General features: G+C 50.0%; 1 protein-coding gene across 1 annotated transcript; it reads left to right on the forward strand.

Annotated features, from left to right (window-relative positions):
* Positions 1-2494: 2494 nt before the first annotated feature.
* Positions 2495-3517, forward strand: LOC125757045 (kinesin-like protein KIF2B). The gene is made up of 2 exons (XM_049412124.1): positions 2495-2810; positions 3101-3517. The coding sequence occupies exons 1-2, from the start codon at positions 2502-2504 to the stop codon at positions 3515-3517; spliced, it is 726 nt and encodes a 241-aa protein (XP_049268081.1). The 5' UTR covers positions 2495-2501.
* Positions 3518-15917: the final 12400 nt, after the last annotated feature.

The raw sequence follows: 15917 nt of genomic DNA on the forward strand, positions 1-15917 counted from the left end.
CTGGAAGAATGTAAAGAAGGAGAAGGGAAAAGGTGTAACTCTTTATTGACCAGTAAATTAAGAGGGGGAATCCTGACACGAGTTCAACTTCCCGAGGCCATGGTCTCGGCGGACGGCCCCATGCGAGCTTGGACACCGATGCGACCAGCGGCAAGCCCTGATGTCCAGACACAGTTCTTGGTAGCGAACGCACAAGAATTGCGTTTGGACAATCACGGCCTGCGACTGAGCCAGCTTGTGGCGAGGTGGCCCGAAGCAGCCGCCGCTGACCCTGCGAAGTCAGAGAAAGGAGATCGCGGGGTAAGGCACGCCGTCGCTTTGCCTTTGGGCGCGTGCGATAAGCAGTCGCGGTGCGCACGGAGAACTCGTAACCATCGCCCCTCAAGCGCATCTTGCCCGACTCTTCGCCGCTCCCGGTGAAGGAAGAAGCGAAGAGCCGGACCGGAATTTTCAGAAGCTGCGACTTTTAATTCTTTGATCGCCTCCCGCTCTTTTTCACTGCGCGTGCCTACACTATAGGCCGTAGCGCTGAAGCGTAGGCGTGTAACCACGCGTGATTTAAACGAGCAAATGAGCGACCAAGTGGGCGCTGTTTCGAGTCATTCATAGGTTACACTGGTTGCAATAAAAGGGCGCAATGTATGAAAATTCAAACACTGGCTAGCCTTGACAAGAGTTCTTCAATTAGCTCGTTCTGTACCCTGCCTCGAGGAGGAAGGGTAAATTTTAGTACAGATTGCACAGTTGACATAGCAGCGTTCATTTGCTTTAAGTACATCAATGCTACTAGACGGAAATAAATGCGTGATAGTCACTGGTAAAAATATGTACAGTTGAAACTCTTTTTAACGAAGTGATGACCACGCCCGAGTTATTTCCTTAAATCGTGAAGTTCCGAAAATCGACAAAGAGGTATTTCGGTAACTTCGAAATCAGAAATTGTAACGCAGCGACACCCGAAAGCTACCGCGGCCTTGTAAATTTGCCGCTAACCCACGCCTGCACGTATCAAAAACCCGCCAGGGGAGCCCGAACAAGAAGCCCCCCACGTCGTCCGGACAGGGAAGGCTCTGTGTTCGCGCAATGCAGGCCAGGTAGATGGTCACGTGAAGCTATGACAGGCTGCCGTTATGCACAGACGTGGAGAACGAATGTAGTGATGCTGCGAGCAGGCCGAGGAAGGGGGGGGGGGTAACTTTATTGATACCAAATGGGAGGCGGAACGGGGAAGCCAGTATCCCTCACCAGAAGCATGGGAAAGGTCATTTAGGAGCACAAACTGGCATATACAGAGAAGGCCGAGGAAGAATGTTGCGAGGAGACGATCAGTGCCACCTGTCGCATAAACCATGAAATACCGCAAGCAACCAATGACGCAAGCAACCAAATCCGAAAGCGCACAATGGGAAATAAAAACCATGTTTCGGGCCGAAATCGAACCTAGGTACACTGTGTGGCAGTCAAGTCTTCTACTACAGAGCCACGCCAGTGCTTGAAACTTCTTCGGAAAAAGACCCTTAAAGGTGTCATGTTGGTCCAGGAGTCCCGTTAGCATGCTTAATATTGCGTGGCGAAAGTGTAGAAATGCGCCAGGCGTCGCATCATGTACACTGCGTAACGAGTAGGTAATTTAAAACTGTCCGCCCATTACAAAGGACTCAGCCATATTCATCATCATCATCAGTCACAGCATCAACGCAGTGTGCAGCTATGTAGGTGCGCACATTGCCTTAGAGGTGCGTAGTGGGCACTTAGCAAATGTACTTGCAGTTGGCGCTCTAAGAGAGGCTCCAAGGCCGCTCCACAAGCTTAGCCACACCAGATGGCTTTCGCCTTCGAGTTATTTTAGGCGAATTCATAAGGGACACTGCGAGTGTTTTCTGTAGCTTCCTGTTACGTTTTATATGTAAAGCCACTTTGACATACTGCATCGTTTTTTCGATTTTTTTTTTGCGAATAGCATTCTTCGGCTCTCGCAAACCGAGTTTTTTTCCCCATCTACCAGCCTTTGCCGACTGAAAACCCCAGCGTGCTCTTGCCGCATATGATTGGACGCACACCGTCGTCCGCAGCCGCCCGTCACCAGCCACTGAGTTCTTTTCAACATTACCAGATGACGCTGTCTTCCGCGCAATTCAGGAAGCAAGGCGTTAGGTATAACTAAATATAGAGCTTGGTGGCTCACAGATGACTGACCCGTTTTAAAGAGGTCACTCTTGTCATACATCCCCGACCCAGCTGGCGTCAACTGGGAGGCGGTCAAACCTGACTAACCGTGCAACGAGAGCTAGATATCCAAAATAAATCAGTCATTTTTGTAATCGAAGTTTGGAAGTTTGTGCAACGTTCATTACAGTTTTATACCAGATATCTAGAAAAAAATGCAGCCGCTAATTAGGACTACTAAAGTATGCGGTCGCGCACGGGCCATTTGTATCCGCGCCACGGGCCGATGAAGAGGAAGTGAGCGTATAGGTAAGTGAGCGCCGCAGCGCTCGGACATGTCCGAGCTCGGGCCACAGCAGGAGGACGCCCTGCGACCAGGGGTGAACGTGGACATCCGCCGCACCGACGGCCGCGTCCACCCTGCTGTGGTGAGTGCGGTACGCTCTCGCCTTGTCACCGTCGAGTGGTTCGAAAATGGCCAGACCAAAGGCAAGGACGTGGACCGCCAGACGCTGGTGGCCCTCAACCCGGCGCTAGCCAGGGCCTCTCCCCAGCTGCTGTCTCACCGCAAAGACTCGAGCGCTTCGATCGGGGGAGCACCGGTGTTGCACCGCAAGACCACTGCTGCCTCTCTGCCTTGCGCCGTGAGTGTCGTTGTCCATGGCATCCTCTCGAGCATGAAGTATGTTCTACCCAAACAGCGGAACTTGCCGTTCACAGGCGCTGCATCGCCAGCCGCGTAATTATTTTTGGTCAGTCTACAAGTGCAACGGCAATATATTGTTCGGGTTTCATTGCCATTAAAAACAAGTTAAACTTGCTGTCGTTTATGCAGAGCGCGTTAGAGAATTTGTTGCCGCTGTATTTCACCTAGATCCGCGGCGAACGTATTTTCATGACACTCGTGTGATCGGATTGCTCCCTGCCTCCGCAGCCGGTGCACAGGGAGGACAACAACGATCTCTGCAACGAGCTGACCCGCGAGCTAGAGCGCGCCGCACAGCTGAGCCTGGCGCTCAGCAAGAAACAGGCCGCTGAGACTGGAGCGCAGCATCGGCAGCAGCAGGTAGTGGAGCAGGAGGAAGCCGAGGCCGTGGCCGATCTGCTGCGGCGATACCGCGCCGTTGTGGACGTCAGCGACCTGTGGATGACCACGGACGTTAGGTTGCTCACGCGCATGCTTAGCACGCGCGCTCTAGAGGACGACGCGTGGTTGCGCGAGCTAGAGGATTTGGTGAGCGTCAAGATGGAGCTTCTGTCCAATTTGCGCGACGCTGTTAACAAGCTGCGCAAGATCAAGGACAGCACGCGCACCTTCATCCGCGAAGCCGACGGCAATGGGAGACGTTGACCGTGCACCCATACGCTCAAAATTTGCAACTGCAGTCGGGACGCCAGGCGTGACACGTTGACAGCTAGAAGTAGCGATCGAGGTTTCTTGTATCCACAGTTTTAGTACCCCGCCGTCCCGGTGTCATCGAAAAGTACGCGTCCAGTAACAAACAATTTGGAATTCGCACCAATTAAACATAGCATACAATCATTTTCTGATTGTTAGAATAAATATTATTGTTCGCAAACAAAGTTCAGTGTTTATAGTCACTCACGCAACTGCATTCGAAGCAGCTGTGAAACACATACAACCATTGAGATGAGTTGTGGATTGCTGGGCCAGTCGGTGTGACACCCTTGCACGAGGGAGCGCTACGTAGTACGGAAACAATGTATTTTCACTTCGCACTATTCTCCTTTGTGGACTACGTTGCACTATAGCTTCCCTTTGCACATGCATGTTGAAATGAGACTTTTTATCTGACTAAGTACGTTGGCTTATACGGTTACCTTATTATGGCTGTGCAGAAGTTGGGATAAAATTTTGTTTTCTTACAACCACACCGACTAATAACGGAGCCTTTACTTTTAAACACAAAATGCTGTAGAAGCAATACATATTGTGACGAGTCGGGGAGGCAAACTGCTGATATTCTCCATATACTCGATTGGAGTATATGGAAGGCCTCAGCATTTCCTTCACACTCTAAGAAAAATACTTGGTTTTTTTTAGAAAGAGCGCGCGTTGGTACTCGTGCGCTATGTGTATGAAAACAAAAAAAAACAAAAAAACGAATATCTAGCAGGCGTATAGTATGCGCGTGGTGGACTTTTGCATAGACAAACCCGAGGTATGGCTTCTGAACAACCACTGTTAAAAGCAGAACTTCCGTATGTCTTGACGCCTAGGTGTTCACATTGCGCCCAAAATGTGTGGCTAAGAACAACAAAATATTCAGATAAATTCTACGTAGAAACGGGAACATATGCGTTGACGACTGCACATCCGCGTAGGGAGACATGCCCACGAACGTAACGCATGCTACAGTGGTATAGGATGCGTCGTGACCTGTGATGGAGAAGGTGAGGAAGTGGAAAGGGGCGGGTTACATTCAGGAACAAATGCGAATACTACACAAGAGCAAGCGCTCATATGGGCCGTGATACGGGGCAAGTGAGTCTGAAAAGCAAGGCACTTCCGCAGTCATTAAGCATGACCTGTGCGCATTTATGTACCTACATAACAAACTTGGTTATTCAAGCGTCAAAGGAAGAAAAAGATCACCGACGATTACAACACTATGTAATGCGAAATTCGAGCGCCGCTGTTTAAGTGGCTTGATTTTGCCATATATGTGGCAAACAACTTGAGAGACAAGTATGTATTTCTTGGCGGCGGCGATAGCTCCGCTTCGGTGGCGAGAACGGCAGGGTCCTCACGGCGGCGGTGCTAGAGCTGCGGCGACGCGAAGCTTTAGATTCTGGCGTCGGCGTCGTTGAGTCTCTGCTCGGGCGCTCAGACGAAGCACTTCCACTGGTTTCGTCGTTCATTGTGCAGAAATACCTGGACGAGAATATTTCGTATCACAATTAAGATACCGTTGTGAGTAACGTGGCTGGCACGAACAATGTGTTGTGCGGCACATTTCAGTTATGCGTGGGCGCGTTTCAGAACATTCGCCCCAGACAGACCTCCGCTCAAGCATCGTTTTGTTTCCATTTATGGTACTGGCGGATGCGTTCACCACACACCTTACCGATAATGTTATCGGCAATGGCAGGCGACGGTATACGCTACTCTGGCGCCACTTCTTAGCCGCCACAGACAGATCCTCGCTCACGAAGCATTGCGCTCCATCTGCAGCTACTCTCCTGCGACGCCTTCCTTCTTTCACTCAGTTTTGCTGCAACTGTAATTCATTCTCCGCTGTGCTCCGTGTTCGCTTTCCTTTATCCTTTCTTGTGCCAGCAGATCGCTGGCTAGGTAACGCAGACGACACGAAACGCACGAACGGGCGCTTAAGAGCTTCGTTTAAAAAAAAAAAAAAAGTCATAGCTCTCAGAAGCACAGTGCATCGCATTGCTATGTCGGAAAATGAGATACGAAGCAGTCCAGCAATTGCATAATTTAACTCAATTCCTTTGCTTTCGTCATTGGATGCATATAGCGGCATTCGACTTTCCGGATTAGGGGCAGAACTCAGATGGTCGGGAGAGGTTGATAGACCTAAATGAATGAGTTGTGATTGGCCAAGAGCGAGATGTCATCGAGCGCCTCGAAGCTTAGTTTGAATAGTTCTAACACTGTCCCTGTAATGTGCCACTCACTAGGTTTGGTTGCTACAAACAAGCCGGCACGTAGATCCCTCCATGGCAATTGTGTTTGCAAGATATAAAACGGCTGCGTGGTGCGAAAACGTTATAAATATTGTACAGAAGTCCCCGCGCCCTTTCTTTTTTCGTAGGAGCCGTGCTTTGAGTCAGATCGAAAGCCATACTCACGAATGCACTGCATATCACGCATTGCTTTCAATGTGGCCGACCATGGCACGTTATTGATTCAATGCAAAACACGCAATGGAGCCACTACAAGTTCGCCGCGAAGCATAATAGCAAGAGAAGAAAATAGGAAACGGGCCCCTTTAGATGAACGTTACGAGGTCCAGGCTTCGATAGATGGGAAAGGGCGGGAAAGTAACTCTGTTTAGGGTGCTTTTTGAGATTAAAGGGGAGTCTGTTGGTAGTGAAGCTCGCCTCATGGCGGCATGACAACAGGACAGTGCGACATCTTGTAACTCCTCCAACAATGAACTAATTTCGAACTTGTTTCGTAAAGCGTTCCCATGACGGTGCCTTACAACTTTAGTGCATATGCGAAATTCTACATAAGGCTTGGTGAATGAAGGAAGTTGCGCTAGGGCTGAGTTGCCAATCTTCACGCTCTAGTTCGGTACTCCGTGACCTCGTGTCCGTATATAGACTACGTCCGACAGCACCGTGTGGTGGCGCCGTGTTGCAAAATCTGCACAAGCAGTTGCGTACGGATGGGTTTCTTGCGCCGGGCTGCGGAGAAATGAGTAGTGAACGCACGCAGCCCTTACGGAGATGATGTCGGGCACGTGCCCATATGGCAGGTGGCCGCCGGCACTTATGGTACGCAAGCGAACGCTGCTATTAATACTATTAATAAGGGGCCGAGGCATCCGTTCATTAGCATCCCTATTAATACGCGCGACGGGCGATTGTCGGAGAGGCCTCCGCGAGCACGTCGTGGCGCCCAGGGAGCGCGCACTCATAATCCTCGACGGTCTTGCACGGGAGCGGCTGAAAGGGGAGAAAAATGTAGAAAGGAGTTTTCGGTATGCGCTCATGACTCTGTGTGAAGAGTGGAGGGAGTTTCGATGAAAGCAGGAATTCTATGTGGGAGAGACGATGAGAGCAAAACGCCAACACCGAGCGCACGTCGAGGGTGAAGAAAAAAAAGAAGTCGGAGGAAAGAAAGCGGCAAGTGGTTTGGGATGTTCATAATCCGCGGGGCCCATTCGGATGTTTGGCTGCCAGGAATGCGCGAAAGAGGGAACGACGAGGGGGAGCGCACACCGAAGCCGACGGGAAAAACGAGCGCGCGGCGGGTGCGTTCATATTCGCGGTATGAGACTCTGGACCAGGTGATTAATTCAAGTCTCCTGGCCCTGACAATGGAGAGCGCGGGTGGGCGGCACAGAGGAGCCATCGTCGCCTCAGTCCACGCTGGAGAAGCAGCCCGGAATTTGAGGCCCGTGAGAGCGCGAGCGCGCGCGGCGACGACGAGAAGAAAAGGCCGTCCGGCGCGGGATTCCTGACGGCGGTGGCGCCGCGCCAGAGATATTATTGAGGCTTCCGCGCCAGCGAGTAAGCTAGCTCGCACTCACACACATACCACCTCGCTCGGCGAGTTAATTAATGATCTGGGCTTTCTTCCGGGAGGGATTACTCCCTCTGAACTTGCTCGCTTGCGAGAGCAGGCACCCCGAGATCCATCGGGCGTCGCGGTACAAACAGCGCCGTGGAGCCGCTGCACTTCGGCAGACACCCCGAAGTATTGGACGCGAAGCAGCTCGCGGTCGCGGGAAAACTGTTCGCGCGGCGCCACCGAGACTCCGTCTCGCACATGGTCCCCTACCCGAGCAGCAGCGATCGCGGACGCGCGCGTCACACCGGTATGGTACTTAGCCTTTAGTGGAAGCTTACATGTGCATGTCGCTGATTGTCTTCGTAGACTATCCCTCAAGAACACTCAAAAGTATACCAAGGAACCAAGGACATTCACTCGCTCACTCCGCAGGGACGACCAAGTTTCAGAGTTGCATAAGTAAGCTTGATAAGTATCGTGTTTAGTTTCAAGCTTTTAGCCTGTGCACTTTCTTCACGTCTGTCCTTCGTATAATGACCGGCTATTTGCAAAACATCCTAAAATACGTTCTGTGAATAGGCACTCTGATGCAAAAAAAAAAAAGCGCTAGCAACCGGTCGATTGAATGAGCCATTTTGGACAATTATTGAGGCCATCTATCATGCGCCCTGCATGTGACTCGATTGGTGAAAAGCTGCTGATTCCTGTCTTAGGCTTCGCTGATATATATCACTCATTTCCATTCCTACTGAAGGAGGTGTCTGCATAGCAGTTGACGTCCGTGAAGGAGTTAAGGCCAACTTAATTTATCTCGGAAGTTGTCCACAAAAAGACAGACTCTGCCTCCTGTCTCGTTTTAATCTAGTCGTCAACTTCATCCTGTTATATCCGGGTACATTTTCTCTGTTACTTAAGATCGTCTTGTACAGCTGCCAGGTGTATACCGCCTTGACGGCGAAGCCAGAAATATTATATGTCGTCACACAACGAACCATTATTTCGGCGCGATCGCACGCGCTGCAGATCACTGCTTGAAAGCGCCTCGTACTTTACTGCCTTCAGAAGCTTGGTGCTGTTGTAACTTAGCGATATGCAGATAAGATGCAGGCGATCAAAGCAAGAAACGAAGCTGCCGATTAGATTCCAATGAACTTGCGGCATCAGTGGTCATCCACAGAATTGTCCAACAAGTGCAAGTGACGTTCTGTGCATGCAGGTATAGACCCGGTATCCGCGCGATGTTCAATGTTTCGGTGCGAGGATCAACCGCTGCATACTACGCTAAATAAAACAATGATCATCTAGGCTCCTCATGCCAAATAAAAGATGTATGTATGTATGTATGTATGTATGTATGTATGTATGTATGTATGTATGTATGTATGTATGTATGTATGTATGTATGTATGTATGTATGTATGTATGATGGTGCCGTGTCACAAGGAATCAAAAGATCAGTAAAAAGGAGGGATTTACATAATATCACTCTATCGGGTCACGCGGACTGGAGCGCCGTTATTTTAAGAGCCCACATCGTACAGCGTAGCTTTATTTTCGGCGCTGCGTTGCTGTATTGAGAGCGTTACGCAAGCTATATTTTTCATTCCGTCATCACATAGCGGAAAATCACAATAACACGCTTCAGTGTAAAAACGTTACAACCAGTACCTTTCATCCAATACGGCATGCCTCATTCGAGACATTGACTCATTTCCGTGAATGACTGGAAACGGCGACTTCGAGACCTTCCGCGGGAGTTGACAGGAAAGACATGCGGATGTCTACTCGCAGTCAGTCCTTTCTCATACGCCTCTTCGTAGATCACTCGAAGGCATTAAAGCTTTTGCGCCGCGCCTAAAGCCGAAGGTAATCATTCCCTCGCGCTTTATGGGTAGAAGGCAAAGACAGACGCACCCGGTCGTCCAGTGGCGGCACCGCGGCTCGATCCCCGCCCTAATAAGAGGTTTCCTTTGAAGCCCCGCCGGGCCGTGAAATCATTCGACACGTCGTCAACCGCGGCGAGCCGCCTTTGAAGCGGCGATCGCTGTGTAACTCGCGCCCAATCGATGGCCTCATGCGACCGACTTCTCGGAGCGCGCGCACGAGCCGTAACGGTGCGGCGCCCAGAGTCTGGCCGGTGATTAAGTTCGCCGCTTCAAGCTCGGCTTGCAGCAAAGTTTCATGGTGCTTGCCAAAGGCACCTCAGTTCCACTGAAGCTAATTGCGTCGGATCCCCCTCTTGGGCGTATATGCGTGTTCAAAAACTCAATTGGTTTCGCTCTTCCTTACCGCCTCCAGTTCTCCTGACGATGATCGCCCATGCAAGGCTTTGGTGACCGTAAACGCGCGGTGGTGAAAAGCGCCTTCTACCTGCTGCAGACAAAATTTGCATTTATACAGGTTGTCTCAGAAAAGACGAGGACGGTCGTTTGAACGTAAGATATGAATATTTCTGGTCCTTTGCACCTCTGATGACAAGCACAACGAAGGTCAATACAGGTGGTCTCTTACATCGTTACAGAACATGTTATAGACCACGTTAATGAAGTCTTCGAGTTCGCTTCTTTAATATGTTATTACGGTATACAAGAGTGTACAGTACTTGTATGCATGACAGATATGCAGCAGTAAATGACATGTCATGAATACCATGACATGCATGTCATGTCAATAGAATCTTGTCGTAAACGACAAGATCTGATTGCAATCTTTTCTTTAGCTAAAATATCACCATATGCGGTGTATAACATAAATGACATAGGTGCCATGACATGTACTTGCATAATACAAACACCACTTAGCCTACTGTCGTCCAGTGTGGGCTAATGGTGCATATTCATGGTGTTGGCTGACTGTTGGCTAGCACTAGCTAATATTGACTAGTAGGGGCCAAATTTTTGTTAGCGTTCGTTAGCTGACGGAGAAGATTACTGAGAAGAGGCAAACCATGTTCCATCGTCTAAGGAAGAACAAAAAATATAATAATAATTATTGCGGTTTTACGTCCCAAAACCACGATTTGATTATGAGGGACGCCGTAGTGGAGAGCTCCGGAAATTTTGACCAATTGGTGTTCTTTAACGTGCATCTAAATCTAAGTACACGGGCCTCTAGCATTTCAGCTCCATCAAAATGCTGCCGCTGCGGCCGAGATTCGATCCCGCGGCCTTCGGGTCAGCCGTCGTGCACCATAACCACTAGACCACCATGGCGGGTTGAGATAAAAAAAGAGCATAGAGTCAAACCGCACGACAAAAAAGGACCTCTGTGCCTTTTCACATATTTAATTACACGCTGGAAAACACCTGTCTCAGTTCCAACGAACCCTATACTCTGTGCCTTGAATGCAGAGAATACGCGTTTCCTTGACCAGTGGACAAGCATGGCGCACCAAGAGTGCTCGCAGTGCTGCCTTTTAAAGACGCACAGCACAGAGTTTGCGCTGTAGCATCATAATGCAACTGCTTGTTCATTCGCTACGCTTACACGTGACGGCGCTCGAATTCATTTCATGACAAGAAAATTGGAGACCTTAATATTCGCCATAGATCTTCCTTAGAGAAGCAATTCCAAATTCACGAAGAGGGAGTTCTCTGTTCTCAGAACTATCAGCGAGCGTGTTAGACAGTTATATTTCGACGATATATAAATGGATTTTCAGCTAAATGCAGGGCTGGAAACAGAAACTTTTATACAGAAAAAGTGTGACCACTAGTGCATTTTCCATAGAGCTGTGATGACTTCGCTCACAATAAGAGACCACTGTGTCACACCAAGTAAAGTAGCCGATAAAACTATCCGAAGCAACCGGTCGATACTTAAGGGCCTCTGTTAACCACGCTTGCAACGACCGCACCGGGCTGCACGAAACGCGGCGCTGTGTTCACTCGGGTCAAAAGGCGTGTTTTCACGCTGGTGCGGTGAACACTCTTGAGTCGCAACACTGCCAAGTCGTATTTACTCTAGACTGGGAGCGCGATACCGCATACAACTCGAAGCAGCGTGAAAATACGAGGACCGCTACAAAAAACAACGACAACAGGACGAGTGCTTGAAGTTATATTAAAGATTAACCAACTCGCCCAAATCGAGTTGCTACCACGCTAAGGACTCCTGCGCTAGCCAAGTCCGCTTCGTGTTGTCTCTTTCTGTGTCCCATGCGCTTTTGTGGTCGCTTTTCCTAATCATGAATCACCAACTGGCCTGCACCCACACTCTTCCAAGTCACGCCCTTCGCCACGTGCGTTTGACCCCTCGCTACACCAAAAACACTTTCCGCATAGAAGTCTAGGAGAGAAAGGAGACGCAATCGCACGGCGAAGCGAATGCCGGAGTGCTAGCAGAATAGCGATGGAGAAGTAAGGGAAAGGGGCCGCTAGTCACCCAGAGCTAGCTGTCGTCAAGTGTACCGCGGAGAAGCGCACTGCGTGCGTTGCGTGGAGTTTTTAAAAACGACGCAGCAAGTGGAGGTGCGAAGCTGTCGGAAGGTTTCCGCGGTGGCCATTAATTTGAGCAGTGGCAGCGACCAGAAGGGGGCGAGGAGTCGTGGCGTCCACCTGGGCCATCCATCAGCGCTGGCCACCTGAAACGGGCCCGGACCACGATGAGTAATCACCGCGGCCGCTGTCATTAGGAACCCCGGCGGCCGCCACGATGGAAGAGCGCTCCTTCCGCTCTCCCGCCGCAGTCGGCCAAGCGTGCCGCCAACTTGGCCGCTGCAGCCGGTCGGCAACAAGTTAGATCGAATTTTGCTCTTTCTTGGCCCCGGTTGCAGCTGGTTATTGCTGCTTCCCTGGCTGCGACCAACGTGGACGCCGAACCGACCCTGTGACAACAGGGGCGAGGCCCGCGATCGCTCCGCGCTACCGGGCAGCAACGTTGCAGAAGAAGCCCGCTGGCTGCATCCGTGTCACACGTGTCAGGCCGCTGGAGACCCCGATTATTGCAGGTAACAGGAACCAATCGGCAGGAAATCTCTGCCCCAACGACAATTCGGTGCGCCTTTTGCGTGGCCGCCTTTCTCTCCCTCTCACACACACACACATATCGCGCAGCAAGCATTTAGAGCTCAATATTTAATTATTGCTATCATCTTTATTCCACGAGAACAGATTCCGTACTGCGCGATGGAACCACTATGATACTCTGCGTTGACGCACCAATCATGCATGTCTCACCTGCTATCCTCTGCAGTGTTATCGTAGAATTATAGTACTGTCAGGCTAAATAAGTGGCTAACTTAATCGACCCTAATGAAACAGCATACGTAGTACAATAAACATTCTTGTCGGTGTATGCCTTGTAGTGGAGCAGAGTTTTGCAATATACATCAGCAGTGTTTTGTGATGACTCTTGCTAAAAATTGACGGTGGAATTGAGTTGCTGTTGTCGATGCGATCACTGAAATTACTGCTGCCCGCGCGTTATCGGCTCGTTACTTGAATAAAATTTAGAAATTAAGGTAAGTGGAAGCAGCAACACCTTTACAGCTTTTATAGCAAACGTATTAGGAAGATTATTGCAATATACCAACCCCATGACACGCCTTATTTTCTTATCACATGAAAGGCACAAATGCATATCGCGTTATGTTTCATTTACGGTTCCAGGAGACGTCGTGACTGCATGAACGGGCTTAATGGCTCCCAGAACATCAGCCGAGTTTAATTTAGGCTCTCTTAAAAGCGGCTGATTACTAGCACTATAACGTCTACCGTCAACCCGTTCCTCACGATAACTTTCCGGCGGCTTCATTCGTTCACCACGTCTTGAGGTAATGCTTCGTGTCCTTCGCGTGATATAATGCCACACATAAGCGCTGTGCTTCTGTGCGTGAGGTACGTGAGACTAAGGCACGGTGTGTCTGCAAAAGGAAAACGTCAGCGAGGAAGTCCTTTTTATTTTCTTCTACCAAAACTAATCAGGCGCTCTCTGAATTGGGACTAGGTATACAAATCTCGTCCTGGCTTGGCACCCGTCCACGTATACACACTGCATGGCCGCACGCCATCGACGCTACTGACGCACATAACGAGAAAGCGAGATGCAGAAGAGGAGGAAAGCCAGGCTGCATCCAGTGCCTGCTTTACTTTGCCCGCTTTAAGACAGCCGCCGAGTGTGCCTGCAGGCTTGTGTATACTCGTGCTTATTTCGTTTCTTCTTTTTTTCTTACGGTCGGTACCCGAAATTCCACTTTCACACACTGTCTCCAGCGGTCAGCGTGGGCGTTCGTCTTGTTTGCTTCTCAGGACGCCATTCCGCTTATGCCCGAAGGGACTGGCAAGCGTGGCTCTTCGAACAGCGACGACGCGCCGGTTTCAACGGCGCTGCAGTAGCGCGTGCGCGCCATTGGGGCCCTGTCGCGCGCCGGGTCTTGAGCGCCCAACCACTTCTGTCACAGTCAAAAAAGAAGGGGCGAGCGGCCTCGATCGCGACGCCGCGCCGTCGGGACAGTCGCGCGCCAATGTCCGCCGGGCGGAAATGGAAAACGGGCTCGTTCGTCATCGGCTGATGGACCCGCGGCTCGGACGCGTCCACCTTTCGCATCCAGTGACCGAAACGAGCCACGTTGGTCCACTGCGGTGCTCTAAATCACTGCAAATGGGGAACAAAAACAGCAAAAATTCTCGGGCATATGCGCATACACATTCCTTTTCTCATTTCGATGTGGCGGGTTCGAGATGGAACGGTTTCTTTCGAAAAAATAAAAAGCGCCGCTATGTCGTCGCCGCCGCGTCACGTCCCCGGGTATTCTCGGTGAACGCGCACGGTGCCTTTTTTTCCTTCTTATTGCTGGTGTCTCCAGTCGCTCCGCGGTGAACAAGCAGCACATGTATTCTGCATGCACCACCTTCACAACACAGTGGTGCAAGAAAATGCAGAAAGGCCTGTCTTGTGTGCGAGGGCATGCCCGTTGGTGCGCGCCCGGTAGCGTAGTATATGTATCTAGAGGGGGGGTGGGTGCCGTGCCTATTATGCAGGTCTCTCATCATTCAAGAGCAAGCGATCAAATTATTTCAAAAGAGCCGCAATTGTCTGTGCCAAGGGAGTGCGTGTTTAACGCACGTGAACTACTAGGAACAGCTAAGCTATCGGCTCCGTCACGCTAGTCATTGTTCAGATGCAGAAGCGGGGAACGACGCTCCGATCCGCAGGTGCCTAAATCGAGATGAGTGAACAAGCTATAAGAGAAGGCCATAGCGCATGCGCGTTTAGATTCCCGCCGAGGCTACTGGAGAACACTGGGGTGCACTTTCGTCTTGGATCCCGTGTACTAATTACAGTCGCTCGACGGATTTCTCCGCTAGGACAGGATCGATAACGCGACCATATTTCTTACTTAACGTACTTACAGACTTAAGAATTCCTGCTGGATCCTCAACTTCCTGTTTCATTCATTTCTTGGCATCAGTTTTCTGATGCTTGAGGTAACACCGATTTCCAAACTCGTATTATCTCTCGAGTTGCAGCTTTCTAGCAATGCGAGTCGTACTGTGGCAAAGTACTCTTCGAAGGTGGCAGCGTTTTAAGACACTCTGAAGGGAAAATTAAGTTGAAGTAATTACCCTCCTAAGATACTAAAAAAATTCCGTGATGTTTTGTCGTCATGTGATGCTGCGTTGAGGCGTGTAGGGTGCCCTTTGTTCCCGATGACGTCCAGTATCACGCGCTTGCATACACTGCGCTTGCTCTGCATTGCGGCATCCCCTGGAGCATTGTTGGCGGGCGGCATCGGCAAGGCGTCTTTCTTCATTCTAGCGTTCGTCAATGTCTAAAACGGTCCAAGGGAAGACACATCCCGCGACCAGCGAAACGGAGCGGGTATATGTGGCGTCCTTTGAATTATACTTACTCAAGCAAAGTCGGAATTTTCCTGATAGGCACAATGCTCAATTCCGCCTTTACGTTTACATGTCCCAGAGAGGGCTTCTATCCCACCGTAACAAAATATTTCAAAAATGTCTTCTCGGAAAGGGCTCTTCTTGTGCATTCGTTTTGTACCACCAATTCTACGCTTTCGTATGGTCCAGGTATGCTCTCAGCGGCTGTGGTTGTTCAACCCAGTGGATAAGACACTATATGCTTTTTGGGCGTGGGTCCGTTGGTCCGAAGCCAAGCATTGCCAAGTAAATTTATTTTGTTTTATGCATTTTATTTCCTTCTGACGATTCGTCTTACGTTACAGACGCGCACATATGTTTCTAGTTTAAATGCTAACGCATTCAATGCCTTAACGACGCCTCTTTCATTTACAAAGCTTCAGAAAAGAAACGTCGCTTTTTGCAACGTGCAGTATTTTCATTCCACTCTCGTCATGCCTTAATTCGCTCCAACGTCCTAGGATAACGATACCTTGATACGTAGTGTCCAGAGGTGTTGTGTCCTTTGTGTTGTTACTGCTGCTGCTGCTGCTGCTGTTGCCGGACTCGTTCTTATTGACTTCATTGTCGGTCGCTTTTCTCTTCCCTTCCTTTTCTTCTTTTTCGCGGCTCGTCTAAAGTTGATTCTCTGACTCATGTGTTCACGC

The sequence above is a fragment of the Rhipicephalus sanguineus genome, chromosome 1 (assembly GCF_013339695.2).
Source record: "Rhipicephalus sanguineus isolate Rsan-2018 chromosome 1, BIME_Rsan_1.4, whole genome shotgun sequence".
In the NCBI taxonomy this organism is placed as follows: Eukaryota; Metazoa; Arthropoda; class Arachnida; order Ixodida; family Ixodidae; genus Rhipicephalus; species Rhipicephalus sanguineus.

Excerpts from the sequence above, each read along its gene's own strand:
- LOC125757045 (XM_049412124.1), top strand. The coding sequence starts at position 2,502 with ATGTCCGAGCTCGGGCCACAGCAGGAGGACGCCCTGCGACCAGGGGTG. Across the intron at positions 2,811-3,100 it reads CTGCCTCTCTGCCTTGCGCC|CCGGTGCACAGGGAGGACAA; the intron begins GTGAGTGTCGTT and ends CTGCCTCCGCAG.